The following is a 15,981-nucleotide window of genomic DNA, read 5'->3' on the forward strand; positions in this document are numbered from 1 at the left end:
CTTTTTACCACTTGTAGTGAGAGGACAAGGGGTAATGGATCAAAACTGGAAGAGGAGACATTTAGGTTAGACATTAGGAAGAAAATTTCAGTGTAAGGATGGTGAGACACTGGAACAGGTTGTCCAGGGATGTTGTGGAAGCCCCAGTCCCTGGAAGTGTTCAAGGCTAGGTTAGATGGGGCTCTGAGCAACCTGATCTAGTGGGAGGTGTCCCTGCATGGGCAGGGGTCTTGATCCAGATGATCTTTAAGGTCCCTTCCAACCCAAACCATTCTATGATTCTGTGATACTCCATGAAATTCTAGTCTCTGCATTCCTGATGCTAAGAAAGCACAGGAGAAAGGGAGCAAGGAAACGAGCATCCATCTGGGGCTAAGCATCTGTGCAAACAGTTTCTACCATGCCCATGTGAAATCACCCATCAGGCAGGCCACCCCCACATCTCATGCTTTCTGCTCGCAAAGGAAAGGGGGACCCCATGGCAGGGAAGAGCTGTAAGGCACTCCTTCCACTCAGCAGCTGACAGCACAGCTGTGTGCTTCCCAACCCGCTGCACCGCCAGCCCTCTTTGTCCTGCACCTCTCAGTGCTTCAGCCCTGCAGACAGGCGCTGACACATTAGAAGAAACGCAGGAAACCGTGGCTGACCCCCTCGCAGCTTGCTACCCAGCACGCAGTTGGAATGGCTGGAGCTGTCTGACACTATTTACATCATAAAAAAAAGGGCAACAATAGGGGGGAAATTTTACGTTAACTGAGGGAAGTAGCGCTGATTAATGTTCATTCACCTCAGGCTTGGCGTGTACAGCCAAGGAGCACCGCCGAGAACAGCCCCTGGGGGCTGGTGGTGTGCGAGGCGAGGGAGGGCTGGGGCTGCGGGGCTGCAGGGCTGGGGCTGCGCGGCTAGAGCTGCGGGGCTAGGGCTGCGGGGCTGGGGCTGCGGGGCTAGAGCTGCGGGGCTAGGGCTGCGGGGCTAGGGCTGCGGGGCTGGGGCTGCGCGGCGAGAGCTGCGGGGCTAGGGCTGCGAGGCTGGGGCTGCGGGGCTGGGGCTGCGGGGCTAGAGCTGCGGGGCTGGGGCTGCGGGGCTGCGGGGCTGGGGCTGCGGGGCTGGGGCTGCGGAGCTGGGGCTGCGGGGCTGCGGGGCTGGGGCTGCGGGGCTGGGGCTGCGGGGCTGGGGCAAGGTCTGCCCGAGCGGCGCCGCCACCACGCAGAGCGGCACCGGGCTCCTCTCCACTGCCGGCGCAGTGCGATGGACAAATGCCTTCAGCTGCCCTTCAGTTGCCCTTCCCTCGTGGTATATACCTTAGAACACACCCTACTGCTTAGCTTATTCGTGTAGCAGGGTTGACACGCTCTTTTAGTTGCTAACTCCTTCCTTTGCCCATTGCCAGGCTGGAGGGTGCTCCCCCGTACTCATTGTGTCCCAGCACAGTGCTATTCCTCCTTCTCGCCTCTCTGCGCTTCCACATGTCTCCACACAACAAGAAACACCTCGGCTTCACTCCCACCTTCCTTGCCCCTGCAATGGGAGTGACAGGATGACGCGGTGGTGTCAGCAGGCTGGCAAGAGAGCTGTACAGCGGAGTGCGAGAAACAGCAGCAGGTGCAGAGGGCTATGGAGCTGGGATAAAGAGGGAGGCTGAAAGTGGACAGAGCAGGAGGCAAGGATGTGGAATACAGGAAGGAGGGCCATGCAGTGCTACAAGCTCCGTAGAATGAAGTCTTAGTCCAGAATTCATCCCCAGCCTCATGGATGGAGACAATGCAGATGCCTAATACATGGACCTAGAGCAGCACTGATGTTGCTCTACCGTCTATTAAGTAGAAGCCCTTCATCACCACAGAGTATTCTTTGAAAACATAGGCTTAAATGCCTGACACAAAGCATCATGAAGGTCTGCAAAACTATCACGTTTCAGTATTGAATTTGTCTGACTACAGCAGGCAAAAAAAAAAGGGGATAAAAGGATAGTAAAATTTTTATTTCACCTAAGGGAAAACCATCAATTATTTGCAACCATTTCTTATGTAATTCATTTGAGTTTGTCAAAACATATGAATTTTTTTCTTGAAAATTTCCCTTCTCTGTCAAAAAATATGTATTAAATAATTTTAACTTCCCATTTTTCACTGCTGATTTAACTAGACAGGAGTCTCTAGCTCTGATGCTGATCAAACCTATGGGAGGATCTTGTTTATAGCATTATATATTCATTAGCATCAGATTTGTGAGGGCCATATTCTGTTCTTGTTCTACATCTGCTTATTCTTGTGGTTATTGACCATGAATGCAAACTCTGCCTGGCAAGCAAAGCATACTGCACTATATAGTATAACAGAAAGGAACCAGTTCACCACGTATAGAAACAGAAATCTTAAGCCCATATTTAGATTACCTTAGCCAGTACACATAGAGGGCACTGTATGTTACAGATCAAAGGGGATTTTGTGCTCAAGCACCTCCTCTAAGGGATTTTCAAAAGGTACAATGTTTATCTGCTGTCTGGGAGGGACTATGTGACCTTCTAACTGTCATTTCAATAAAAACAATGAAATGTTAGATACTGCCTTTTCACTCTTTTGTATTCTCTAAAGTACAAACTCCAGCTTACCTTTTTGGAGGTTGGTATCTTGGATAAGTGTAAAAAAAAAAGTGATTATTTGATATTATGTTTTCAAGAAGCCTTCATAAAAACAAATAACATTTTGTAAGGAAGTTTCTTACAGAAATGTATGACTAATTTTTTATACAGGATCAGCAAGTAAACCCCAACCATTAAAATATTTGTCCTGCTTACTTTACATAAATCAGTAAAATTCTAAGCATACGTAATACAGAGAAGCTGCCAACATTGTCGATTTTGCTTTAGTTTCCATGACTTGTACAAATTCCAAGTAATGGGGCAGAGGAAGTAGAAAGAAATCCCTGCTGCTTAATTCAGCTTCCATATTTTGCTTCTAATATACATCAGGAGACTCACTGTTTTTATGAAATGATATGGATTACTAAAAATCACGATTCATGGGTAATTAAAATATATAATGCAAGTGAAATTTGAGCTCTAAACCACATGCTTTCATATTTATGTTGACACTTCTGGGTTAGATCCTGCCACTTTTTCATAAAAAATATGTCTAACATAAGGTTTCAAACTGAGGCTTGAGAAGAAATTTCACTTTTTCAAATACACAAATTGAAGCACCATTTGTTCAAGTCAAGGCAGATCTCCATTCTCGGTGGAGATTTACTTCCCCTGTCCACTAGTAGGAATTCCACTCAGGCAACCAAGAGGAAAAAGTTCCCTAAGGGCTTTTGGATGGGGGAGGGAAGACGCAGATTGCCTGCTTTTCTATCTTTGCTCAGGACTCCACCACCACGACACAGAGAGTAATTGGGCCCTAAGGCAACGCGAAGAAACTTTACTCTCCTATTTACCTCCTAAACCTTCTTGCAGCTAGCTGCCTTAAGAAGAGCCTTAAGTTGGCTCATTATTCTTTATTGACACAGGTGTTTGGGATGACAGCTGTCAGGAGTCACCCTTGCCTCCAGAGCTTGCACCTCTCAGTGAGGTGACCACACAGTGAACAGGCCAAAGCAAACTAGCTGGACAGTCTGGCTAGGAGTTAGCTGGTTCCTGTAGGGAGGAAAAGAGAAGAAAGGTGTCCTTAAGAACGTATGCTTTGAGTACCTCTTCGTAACCTCTTCGTTACGTAGACGTAACGTAGCTTTTTTGTTGGTTGGTTGGTTGGTTTGGTTTCCCCCACTACTGCTGGCATTGCCAGTGGTGGTTTTTTTTTCCCGAGGAATACACATTTCTTCTCCCGTGCTCCTCATCCTGTTCCTCAGAATGATCCAAGACCTGTGCTGTGGATTTTTACCATGCCACCTTCTGCTACACATTTAATGAAGATCTGAAACCATGGATCTGGAGCCGGGGAGGGGGAGGACACATGGAGCTCTGCCCTTGCTCTCGCCTGTTCATGCGCGGAAGACCTGAGCAAGGGCAGTCAGCACAAGGCCTTCTTTAGGGACTGGTGGTTTTTTTTCCACGTGTGGGAAGGATGGAAACACTTCACACGACTTAAGGTGTGCCGTGGCACGCCGGCACGAAGGCTGAAACGCAACAGCTGACAACGTGACGCCTTTAAAGGGTCACAGCAAAAAAAAAAAAAACCAACAAACCAAAACACCACACCAAGACCCAACACACCGAATGGGCTGCCATTATAACCGGCTCAAAATCGGCACCGTACGATCGGAGTCCCATCTTTTCAAAGCCAGCTCGATGGCGGGGCTCCACCTCCGATGGAAAGCCCGTATTCTTCTCGCTCCCGTGCGCAGGCACCGCGGGCGGCAGGGCGGGAGGCAGCCCCGGCAGCTCCACGGCCCCGGGCAGGCTCGGCAGCGGCGGCGGGGCAGGGCAGCAGGGCCGTTCCGCGGGTGCCCGGGGGCAGCGGTCCCGGCCCTCCTGCCGCCCCTCCCTGCCCTCCCTGCCCTCCCTGCCTCCCGCCCTGCGGAGCGGCCCGGGCCCCGGGCCCCGGGCGCCGCCACGCGAGGGCAGCCGCGGCCGCTGCGCCTGCCGGGCGGGCGGGCGGACAAGATGGCGGCTCGGCTGGAGCTGAGCTGCTGGGGGGGCGCCTGGGGGCTGCCGTCCCTGCACCCGGAGTCTCTCACCGTCATGGTAACGGCCGGCGGCCGACGCCCGTCTCGGGGGGCCGGGAGGGAGGGAGGGAGGCCGGCAGGGAGGGACGGCGCCCCGGCGGCACGGCTGCCCGCGGGGCTCTTCCCCCCCGCCCCGAGGGCCGCGCCCGCCCTCCTCGCCCTGAGGCCGGCCCTGTGGCGGGGGAGGGCCCCGCTGCTGCCGAAGCGGGCCCTGGCGGGGCTGCGGGGCCCTGGCTCTGTCCCCCGAGGGAGCCGCCGAGCATGGCGGCCTGTCCCCCGCGGCCGCGGGCAGGGCCGCTCCTGCCCCGCGGGGCGCCCGGCGCTCCCGGGCTGCCGGCCCCGGCCTCGGCCTCGGCGGGGCGGGGCGGGGCGGGCCTGGAAGGGCCTGGGGCGCTGGGGAGCGTTTGGGGTTGGTCGGGCGTCGGTGCCCGAAGCTGTTGGAAACCGCTTTTACCTTACACTTACACGTAGTAACTGGATTTTTCTCGCCACAATCTGTATTGTAGGCTTACGCCAAATTTTCTGGTGCTCCCCTGACAGTGAATACTATTAGTAACTCTTGGAGAGCTCCGAAAGGTACCTTCTCTGCACCTTTTACTCTTTTAGCTGTAGCCATGTTAAACGCAAGGGTTCTGCTTTCTGCGTTGTTTCTGCGTTTGGTTTTGTGTTTACCTGCTTTCATGACACGTTAATGAAGGGATTCACACAAACAAGGGTGATGAATTTGTGGTAATAAAACAAGGGAAGACATAAAGTGTCTCAAAGGACACTTCATTAAAATGTGTATGGGTGAAGCAGCAGTCAGCAAAGCCGTGGTGCCAGGTACATACCTGTTTCTGTCAGGCTGTCTAAATTGATGGTACTCTGAAGGCAAATTTTTGAGCTTTTGGTGCTTTCCATATTAATAATGATAATAACTAGACTTGCGTATGGAAATAATGTTCTTTAATTATGCATAATTTAATGGGCTGGTGCAGCTGGAAGTGGAATGTGAGCCTCGCAGAGTATCTTGCAGTAGCTGGGACGCTGCGTGAGAGGTTGGCACAGGGCAGCTGAGCAACCTAGTTGGCAGAGAAGTTGAAGATAAAGTATCAAAGAGGGTTTCTTCATGTTAAATACTTCTACTTACTGTTTTTCTGTTGGCTCAGCATTTCAGTTACTTCCTTGGTGTATTCCAGAGAGGTAAAATCACTGCAGAGTTAAAGTAGTTTATGCTTGCCACTTCATCAGTTTAGACATTACTGTATCCATGCAGAAGTTGCACCTCTGAGTCTTGCTTTTCAGTGTGTTGTTTTTGGTTAGAAGAAAATAGCAGGAAATAGCTGCATATACTTCCCAAAAATTCGGTGGCTTTCTTCATAGCCAAAATACATAAAATGCATTTTAAAACAATCCAAGTACAATTGTTACTTTAATAATACATAGCAGTACAGTTGTGCTAGGCTCATTGTGGCAGTTAATATTGTGAAAGTGCTATAAGGTAGTCCCTGTTAATAGAGATTTTATGCTCTGCCGCCTTTGATCCTGTAATGAGATGAGTAAAGGCTGGCAGTATGCTGGCAGAAGGGAATAATTTGGTTTTGGAGTAGGTTCAGAGGACAGTTCAACTGAGTAGGAATTTTTGTCTTAAGATGAACATCTGAAATCCAGACAAGTAGCCTGGTTCTCAAAGCATCAGATATCTAGCAAAAGGCATTGACTTCAGTCTGATTTGATCTGAGCCCTTTTTAATGGATTGTTATTAGTGAAGGCCACAATACACCAGGGTGTATTTGTGACCTTGGTAGAACTCCCCTGTTATGTAAAGCTTCGTTTATACATACATTTTAGGAAGATCAGAATATGCTATGGAGAAAAGGAAAGTAGATCAAGTGACTGACTGCTTTCTAGTTGTGTTAAAGCTCATCCATTTAAATTGTTGACTGCATTATTTATGCCTTCCAGGAGATGTACCAGTCCTGGTATCAGAAGACATTGTTATTTCTCAACCAGCAAAAATACTAAATTTCTTAAGAAAGCAGGTGGGTCTCTTTCAAAAGATTTGTTTTCTCTGCCTTGTGGTCACTCCACATGTCCCCTGTATACAATTGATACAGGCTTCTGAAAACCTGGAACTCAGTTCAGATCCAGTGGTTTCGTGTTTTTTATACCTGCACTCCAAAACAAAATGATGGATAACAGATTACTGTTTGAAAGTTTGATTGTTAGTCATATGAGAGATTTTAAAATAGGCACAAGTAAGCTGTTAATTGTAAAGGACAACGAACTGGCCTTAATTGAGCAGTTTCTCATTGAGCACCCTTCTCTTAGTTTTTAGTCATAACTTTTAATGTCATTATGACTTTGCAGACCTAGGATATCACAGTTTGGGAAATGTGGTTTTAACTGATTAAATGGGCAATTGTCTCTCAGTGCCACCAGTTTTTTTAATCTACATAGTTTTTCTGTAGCTTGTAGCATAAAAATGTCTGCAGATGTTCCTTGATGCACATCACGTTATTGCGTATCCAACTCATGCTTGCCTTTTTGCAGATCTCTTAGTGTTCTATTCACAAGAGAGTAAAGCTATATGATTTCTTCTTTTCACAAAGCATAAAGATGTCTAATAAAGCATGGCATTATCTTTTTATTTCTTAAGATGGCCCTCCAGCCCACTAGTCTGCCTTTACAGTAGGTACTCAGTTGCTGCCTAGTCAGGAAGATGTTCTGTTAGTAAAACTTAAAATCATTGTGGGGATAAAAACAGAATCTGAAAACTCTGCATTTGAGATGGGATTTTAGTCAGTTGTTTTAAAATTCAGAAGTTTCAAAGCCACTTGAATACCAAAGATTTTTTATACTGGGAAAAAACCCCACCTCTCTTAGTTGAAGTATAATAATAATAACCTGCTTGCTTTTCAGATATTTAAAAATAAGGGTCAGCACTGACCATTTGTTTCTAAACTAATGAAGTGAATATCCTCTTTCCTCAAAAAAAAACTTAGCAGCCATTTTAATGTACCTTAAAGGGGTCCAGTGTAAGAATGAGAAGTTCAGACAGCTGTCGCTGTACTAGTTTAGCCGTGCATTTGGTCCCTTATACTGTTAGCATCCAGTTTCTAAATTTTTAGAGTGGTAACTAAAAGCAAAGGATGGGAATGCTTGCCTTTTTAATGCCTACACCAGCTGAAGTGCCAGATGCTTCTTCAAAAATAACGATGGGGACTTGCCAGGGGTTTGCTAAATACTGAAAAATTACCTCTCTGTCACTGGACAGTTGCTTGGAAAGTAATGGGAAGGAGACACAAGAGTTATTTTGGGAACAGGAGGGCCCCAAAGTCTAAGAATGGGAAAGTGGAAAAGGGAGATGGAAGGAGGTTTGACATAGCTGGCTGGAAGAAGTAAAGAAATTTCAGTGAATACGTGCTTTCTGTTCTGCAAAATGTTGTTGTATTTGCTGACTTGGTAGCTGTTAAGTTTGAAGCAACTTCAGGTTGCACGTTGTAGCGAGGTGGGTGTTTGCCTCTTCACCCTAGTGACCAGTGATAGGACAAGAGGAAATGGGGTCAAGTTGTGCTAGGGAAGGTTCAGGTCGGATATTAGGAAAAATTTCTTCACAGAAAGCGTGGTGAGGCATTGGAACAGGCTGCCCAGGGAGATGGTGGAGGCACCATCCCTGGCGGTGTTAAAAAAACAGGTAGACATGGTGTTTCAGGAAGTGGTTTAGTGGTTAGGGGTTGTAATGCGGATGGTTAGACATGATGATCTTGTAGGTCTTTTCCAACCTTGGTGATTCTATGATTCTATTTTTTTGGGAAGTTTTATGTTACACTATTTGTAGTATGTGTTGTTTTTTTTAATTTGTAGAAATATAATGCTGATTATGAATTGTCTGCAAAGCAAGGAGCTGATACACTTGCATATATTGCACTACTTGAAGAGAAACTGCTTCCTGCTTTGGTAAGTAGTGGGAGATACTTTATAACAGTCAGAATTTTTGGAAGTGAATACTACAAGAGGTGCCAAATATGAGAGATTAAAGTCTCTCAGCCGTAGTCCTGGCTAGAATGCATTTGCTTCATTAGGCCAATTTTGGAAATTGTGCCTAGCAGGTTGTGAAAAGGAAAGAAGTGTGTTTTTGTGGGGTATGAGGCTATAATAATGGATTTATGAAAGACATTTTAAAAGGGCACGTAGGAATGTTTTTTGTTTAGATATTTTTTGCAAAATATTATCCTGAAAACAGCTTATTCTGGCCTATTTGTTTCATTTGATTCTTTTGAAAAAGCTTCGAGTAAAATGTGCATGCATGACATGGGGTGCACAACTATGAAAGTCTTTTGAACTGTTCAGTTAGAACTTTTGAGAAATTAAAATACCCGTCAGAAGTTTCATTTTTCAGTTCTAAATAACACATGTCCAGATGCCTTTACCAATTTAAAATAAGTATGTTAGAGCTATAATTATCCCCAGACATTGGATGTCTTTAATGACTTTGGCTTCAATTTGGACAGGAAAAATACTATGGTCAGATGATGTCATAAGCTGGCCTCTTCACCTGACCCCCATGGTTTCAAGTTCATAATTTCATAATATCTTTTATTTTAAGATGAAGATAAAAGAAAAATAAATTATGAAAGTTCAAACCTGATCCTGTATGTCTGCAGCTTTGGCAGTGTATTTCCTGAGAACAGCGTGTGCGTATGGGTGTGTGTCTATGTATATAGACGTAAATAAATGTGTGTATGTAGTTTTATGCACGTGTATGTAGGTCTATGTAATTTCTTTGTAGTTTTTCCAAGGTGGGAGGTAGCTGTTGCCTTAATTATATACTTCTACACTCAAAAGGATTAGGATGATCCTTTGTGGAGCCTGATTGCTTATATTCCAGTAATTCCTGGTGCTGCTGCTTGTCTGACAAGAGATCTTACACATCAAACTTGTAAGAGATGTCTACTATTCTTACACAAATTATGGTCATATTCTTCCTTATGTTGATATAGCTGCACACTTTCTGGGTTGAGGCTGAAAATTACTGCAGTGTGACCAAGCCATGGTTTGCCTCAAGGATTTCCTTCCCATTGAATTTGTACCTGCCTGGAAAGATGTCCAGGGAAGCGCTGAACAGGATCTTGCTGACCAGGGGAGGGCCTCCACTCTATAGTCTCACTGAAGTGGAAGCACAGGTATGTGTAGTGTACTAAAGAATTTGTAAATTGATGCTGTCAAAGACAAGAACTGAAACAGTCCAGCATGCTGTCAAATTATTAACGGTGCTGTACATACTAGTCTTGCTACACCTAGGGCTCTTAAGACAGTCTTGTGTCTCATCAGATATACAGGGATGCCAAGGAGTGCCTAAATCTCCTGTCGAAGAGATTGGGAACATCTCAGTTTTTCTTTGGAGAGACGTGAGTGTGTTTGGTTTTTTTTTTTTAATTACTAATAAAACAGGTATCACATGACTCTGAGCACTTAAATTTTTTTTTCTTTAACTTGTCAGAAAGCTGAAAGTGCTGCACATCAGTTTCATGTCTCACACTATGCTTTTCAGCTAAATGAAAAAAGGGCACAAATGACATCTTTGCACTAACGCAATGTAGTGTCTCCCTTATTTTTCCAGTGAGGCAGATGCTGACCTCAGCTGCCAAGCATCTTTCATTTGCATAATGAGTAGCACTAAAGAATGCTTTTTCTAGTTACTGATTGTCACCCACTGTGCTTATATGTAGAAAACAATGCTTCAGGGCTGAGGTGTTACCACTGCCTTCAGGGGAGGAGGATGTAGGTCTGGGAACACTGTGCCGAGCGGGAAGCAGATACTGCCAACAACCTAGTGCCAACAGATCTTAAAAAGGATTACCTGTTCCTTTAGCCACCAAAGTTGGATTGCTCCATGTGGGAGGATCCCTGGCCCCTTAGCATACAGCTTGGCTTTTGTGGTGCCAGAAATGTGTTTTCAAGAGTCATATTCATCAGCATGTGAGAGCATGACTGGAATTTAATGCTGAAGTTCCCATTTCAGCTTGCCTGCGTGTCTGTAGTTCAGAGATGCTGAAATAAATCAGTAGTTTGCATGAAGCATTTACCAGATTGATACAAAAAGATGGAATGCCAGAATAGCTGACTGTGCTCTGTCCAGAGTTGTGTTTAATATACACAGAAAATGGTTTTGTTGTAAAGGTCTCTATGTCTTGCTTCAGTCACTTTGGTTTTTTTGTTTCGTTTTGTAACTCTTCAGGCCTACTACCTTGGATGCCTTTGTATTTGGTTTCCTTGCACCGATTTATAAAGTGTGCTTCCCTAGAGTACAACTACAAGAGCATTTGAAACAGCTTTCCAATCTGTGTCGATTCTGTGATAATATTTTGACTTGCTACTTCAGATTAACTGTCTCAGGTAAGCTGTGTTTCTTTTCCCGTTTTTGCCATGTATAGTTTTGTTTGAATTAGGACTCCAGGTCTGTGAACCAAGGCAGAATTAGATTTTATGTAGTCTATACTGGAGCTTCTCTGGGGAAATGAAGTGGAGAAACTTGCAAAGTTGTGCAGAAAAGATTGCTAATTAAAAGCTAGGATTAATACTCAGTTTTAGGCTCTGTCATGTGTTGGCAAAATGCACCTGTATCTGTGTGATGGCTCATGCTTAGTGCTTCTGTTTTTCTCACATGGAATGCCTTTTCCACTTAAATTCTTCTTGGGATAAAAATACTGCATGAACTGTTTCTCCAATGTGGGTTTAATTTTTGAGGATTTAAAAGCTTTTGTAAATTCCTTTTCACTCTCCATCTTTCTGCCTTCACTCTCCAGGCCATTCTCCGGCTGGACAGGATACAGCAGATGCTAATCTGCAGAAACTCACACAGCTTGTAAATAAGGAATCCAACTTGATTGAAAAGGTTACTTTTGCTTCAGTCTCTAATTTTCCTGCTTCATTGTGTTTTGTTCACAGATATTCTTGTATGGCAACTGCAACTGTACAATGGACGTTTCATTTTAATTGCTTATTTTCCATTGAGTTACTATGTGTAGGAAGGCAGGAAAAACATTGTGTCATTTGAAAGGAATAATTAATGAAGCCTTGTATTTAAGAAGTACTTCTATTACAATCTAAGAATATTGTCTTGTGAGTGCACATACCAACAGAAGAAATGGTGTCTTGTTGCAAGTGTACATTCCAGCAAAGGAGGGGGCAAATGTATTGGTCCAAACTCAGAAGCAGTCCTGCAGGTTCAGACTGATCAGAAGCTCTTTGTGCTCTCACTTGAGTGCTGTTGTCACTAAGCTACAGGCACTGTTTTTCCTGCTTGTTCTATGTCTAGCTTTTATTTCTTTATACACTTAATTTTCAAGGCTGTCACTCAGAACCTATCAAAACCTATTCAACTGATGTGAAAAATACTTGTGAAGAATTAGTCTTCAGATGCAGACAGAATGCTTTACCTAGAAGAGTAGAAGGCACTTGCTTTGTTCTGAAAAAGATCAGGGTGTGAAATAGATCATTAATTATGACTAGCCTGTCTAGTGTTAGGTATTGATCAAATCTTGTCTTCATTATATTGGAGTGTGGCTGTCAAAGTTGTAAACAATGGTGTACAAAGACATTTGACAGGTATGATTTAGGTAAAGCTGATCCTACCTTGAGGAAACGAATGGACTAGACAACTTCTGGAGGTCTCCCCTATGCTGTTTTCAGTGATTCCATTTATTCAGTAGTAACTAGTCTCTTTTGGTACCACATTATGGACAGGGCATTAGGTTGATTTCCTATGAAAATGTAAAATCTTTATATTTGAAGATTAATTTTAGCCTGTTTTTGTTAAAATCTCACAGAAAGTTCTTTACTAAATCCTTTTAGAAATCTATAACTACTGTAAATTCACACAGCACCTCAAGAATATTTCTAAAATGAGTAAGATTTGTTCTTACAAAGGTTCTGATCATGCAAAAGCATCCATTGGTTTTAGCAGTTTGACTTTCAGTCTGCTTTCTAGCAGTGTCTGGCTATTGTACAAAATGGAAACTTTGACCTCTTAGAAGATGTTATCAGTGTTGCTTTCTTCAGAAATCTTGAGGAAAGTATTGGAGCAGGAGCACACCTGTTTGGCCAGGTAGAATTAATAGTTGATAGAATTAATAGTTGCTGTAACACAAGCAGTTGTGTGGGAGTAGAAAGGAACCAAGGCATTGGTTTTGTCTGAGTCTGAAATAAAAGTACCCCAGACCAGCATTAATGACACATAGACTAATAATATAATCTATATTCTGCTGTTTGCCAGATCCGGCTCTCATTATTTCTCTGCAGATGGACGACAACCTTCGTAAGAGTCCTCAGCATCCCCCTCGAAAGCTAACAACTCTCAAGCTGGCTGCAGGTGGAGAAGAAAACAATCCTTTGAATCGTTTGTCACCTTGACAGCTTTTGTTTCCCATACACGTGTTTGCCTTCAACTCTTCTGAGCGTCACAGTAAATTTTTTCACATGAATGTCATTTTGCAAGGGAAGAGTCTGCTAATGGGTACAAGTAGGGAAGAAGTACAGCTTTACAATCTCCTACCTACCTATTCTTGTAAGAAGTTGCGTAGTTCAGGCTGACCACACACTAAGCTGAGGCTAAAGTAAACAAGAGGCTTATTGCTGCAGATCTTAAAGTGATTTTGCACAGCATATTTTTGCCATTAGCCTAGCAGAAGTGTTGACCAAAAGTTAAAATTCCACTTACGGAATGTTCACTGCTATTTTATTATGTGGCTTTTGATTTTACTGTAATCATGTTACTATATGTGAGTGGGTATACCTTTGTATGTCTGATGATCACAAAGTCCAGTTGCGAAGTTGGTGAAAAGACTGGGTCAAAAATGAAATGGTAATTGAGAAACGAGAAGCTATGTGAGCAAGTTAAGTATTTTCTATTGTACTTTTGTGAACACTCTTGGGTGTTGCATTTTAAGGTTGCTTGTAGTTTTGACAGCTTGTCATGTTGTACTTTGAGGCAGATTGTTGAGAAGTGTGTGTGCTGTGGGGAGTACAATGATGCACAATACTATAATTTCACAGGTGCCGAGTGTTAGTCCTGTGTGAAACAGGCTTAACCTGTGCACAGGGTAATACCCCAGTGCTGCAAAACTGTCAAATCAAAATCACTGAGGACTGGTATTGAGATGGAGAGGTTTGATTGGCTCCTCTCAGGGCAAGAGACTTGACTAGCAAAGACTCTGCATCTCTGGATTGAAAGGAACTGATTTGGGCTTTGTAAGAAAGCTGATGTAGGCTTTTAAATTTATGGCAGATGCTTCTTAATTTGTTTTGTCAAATTTTTTTAAAAGCACTACAGTTAATTTGAAAACTAAAATAAAAAATCTCCAAATTTTTTGGTTTTGACAGTCTAGTTCAGAGTTCTTTTATCTCTGAGAACTGTAATACGTCACTGTGCATATTTCTTCTGTTTAACTGAGGAACTTACATCTCATGTTTCCTCATAGTACAGCCTTGCTGGTTCTAGAGACCCAAGCATTCTGTTACAAGAGAGATGCTGATTGTCTATGGGCAAGGCACCAGCAGACGCTTAATGAGTGGGTGTGAACAGAATCAGTCAAGGAGATTGGCCAGAATGGCCATGCTGGGGATACAGAATTCCGATGGCTGTATGTATCGGATGACTGATATATTTTTTTCCTTTTTTCTGGTCAAATAGAAATAGTCTTCTTCCCTTCACCTACTAGTCACATTTGAGATAAATTATTTCCTATTTATACAGAGAAGACTGTAGATTGTGTACATATTGTACTTCCAGACTCAATATAATTCAATAAGGAATGTAATATCTTTAACATTTCTTAACTATAATGGAAATGTTGGGTTTCTAATGAGCACTTTAAAATAATGTTTAAGTTTCATGCTCACACTAGAGTATTTGTTTAAGTGATTTGAAATTATCTAGCTCATATTCATAATAATTGTATAAACTGGCAGTCCACTACATGTAAAAGTAAGTCAGATGTTTAAAATTTTTACTGCCTATATCTTCACAAGGTTTAAATGAGATCGAGTCACTTGGCTTTTCAAAGTCTTTACTTTATAAACATGGCGATGGAGATTATGCCTTAGTTTGTTGCTTTTGTGAATATGTATGCTCAGTCTTTAAAATCTCCTTTGTAAGAAGGTCATTGTTCCAAGATTAAAATTTTGGATTTTTAGTGCAGTTTTGGTAGTGTTTTTCACTGAAATTATGCTACATTTTTTTAACATGTTAATTTTTCCTTGTGAAAAGGTTTATTTTGTCCATAAAAAAAAAAAAATAAAAACTGCTGACTGCTAGACCAAGAAATTGGAACGATTTAGCATATCCATGAGGTCTAATTTTAAATTTTATTCATAACTCTCAACACAAATCCTTTCTTTCAGCACAACAGCTTCTGGGAGGGGGCAAATATGGAAGCGCAGGTTTTCTAATTTTACTAAACTTGAGCCTTGGGATTTGTGAGTACAAAATTTTGACAGACCAGTGCCCAAGTAACTTCATTCACTGGCTGACAGAGGACAGCAGGGCTAGAGATCCCAACAAACATTGCCTGCAGTAGTGCACACCATCCCATGCAACCAGAGAGGTTGCTCAGCCATGTGCTCCCTTTCTGTTTTAACTTTTTATGCAAGGCAAATTCAAGACCATACTCCTTAATGTATGAAGTGTCACCTCTGGCCTGACACCTCAGATTTGCCCATGGTTTGCTAGCATTTTTGTGTGCATGAGTTTTGAAACTGAGCAGTTAGCAGTGCCATTCATCTCCTTAGATACCTAATTGCAATGTAAATTGAGTCCTGAAAATGTGACTGCTGAATGTGAAGGAAGCATTAGCTACCTACCTCAGCTATAGAATGAAAACCTTTGGTGGTGACTGGATTGTCCTCCACTGCCTGGAGTTGCAGGTGGTCTGCAAACACAAGGGGTCTGCCATTCTGGCTGAGCAGCAGTGGTACAGCCATGAATCTAGTCTGCAACCTGCTTCCTGTGCAGAGCAGCTGGCTGCGTTACGTGCTGCAGCTCTGCAGCCGCAAAACACTGTGCTTGATGTGTATGGACCACAACACCTGAGTGCAGGATATACCTCTGGGTATCTGTTGCCTCACTGCTTCTAGAGCAGCTGGTGAACCTTCCCCCTGCCCTCCCCTTGGAAGGTGATGGCTGGGAGCAGATTATTACCTCTAGGGCAACTCATCCAGCCTGACAGGCTTTCCCTTGGGGAGAAGGCTGCCAGTTGTAGGTGGGGTGAACCGCTCCAGCAGGTTGCAAATATAACACCCTTGCTCCCAGGCAGTGTTGTGGTGAAAGCTAGGTGTAGA

The 15,981-nt window shown here is 43.6% G+C and overlaps 1 protein-coding gene across 5 annotated transcripts; it reads left to right on the top strand.

Annotated features, from left to right (window-relative positions):
- The first annotated feature begins 4,577 nt into the window (after positions 1-4,577).
- MTX3 (metaxin 3) lies at positions 4,578-14,842 on the top strand. Of its 5 annotated transcripts, none has more exons than XM_051643152.1 (9): positions 4,578-4,681; positions 5,169-5,238; positions 6,607-6,683; positions 8,509-8,601; positions 9,645-9,827; positions 9,976-10,052; positions 10,883-11,040; positions 11,451-11,539; positions 12,920-14,842. In XM_051643152.1, the coding sequence occupies exons 1-9, from the start codon at positions 4,601-4,603 to the stop codon at positions 12,992-12,994; spliced, it is 903 nt and encodes a 300-aa protein (XP_051499112.1). In that variant the 5' UTR covers positions 4,578-4,600; the 3' UTR covers positions 12,995-14,842. The 5 variants fall into 5 exon arrangements, with proteins under 5 accessions (XP_051499112.1, XP_051499111.1, XP_051499116.1 ...); XM_051643151.1 differs by having other exon boundaries at positions 12,946-14,842; XM_051643156.1 differs by lacking the exon at positions 12,920-14,842 and adding an exon at positions 11,787-12,912 and having other exon boundaries at positions 11,451-11,554.
- Positions 14,843-15,981: the final 1,139 nt, after the last annotated feature.

Source organism: Apus apus, chromosome Z (genome assembly GCF_020740795.1).
Source record: "Apus apus isolate bApuApu2 chromosome Z, bApuApu2.pri.cur, whole genome shotgun sequence".
In the NCBI taxonomy this organism is placed as follows: domain Eukaryota; kingdom Metazoa; phylum Chordata; class Aves; order Apodiformes; family Apodidae; genus Apus; species Apus apus.

What these genes read in the sequence shown, in the direction of transcription:
- MTX3 (XM_051643156.1), top strand. Translation starts at nt 4,601, where the DNA reads ATGGCGGCTCGGCTGGAGCTGAGCTGCTGGGGGGGCGCCTGGGGGCTG. An exon ending in CGGAGTCTCTCACCGTCATG is followed by an intron (nt 4,682 to 5,168) that starts GTAACGGCCGGC and finishes TCTGTATTGTAG; the next exon opens with GCTTACGCCAAATTTTCTGG. An exon ending in AGAAACTGCTTCCTGCTTTG is followed by an intron (nt 8,602 to 9,644) that starts GTAAGTAGTGGG and finishes ATGTTGATATAG; the next exon opens with CTGCACACTTTCTGGGTTGA.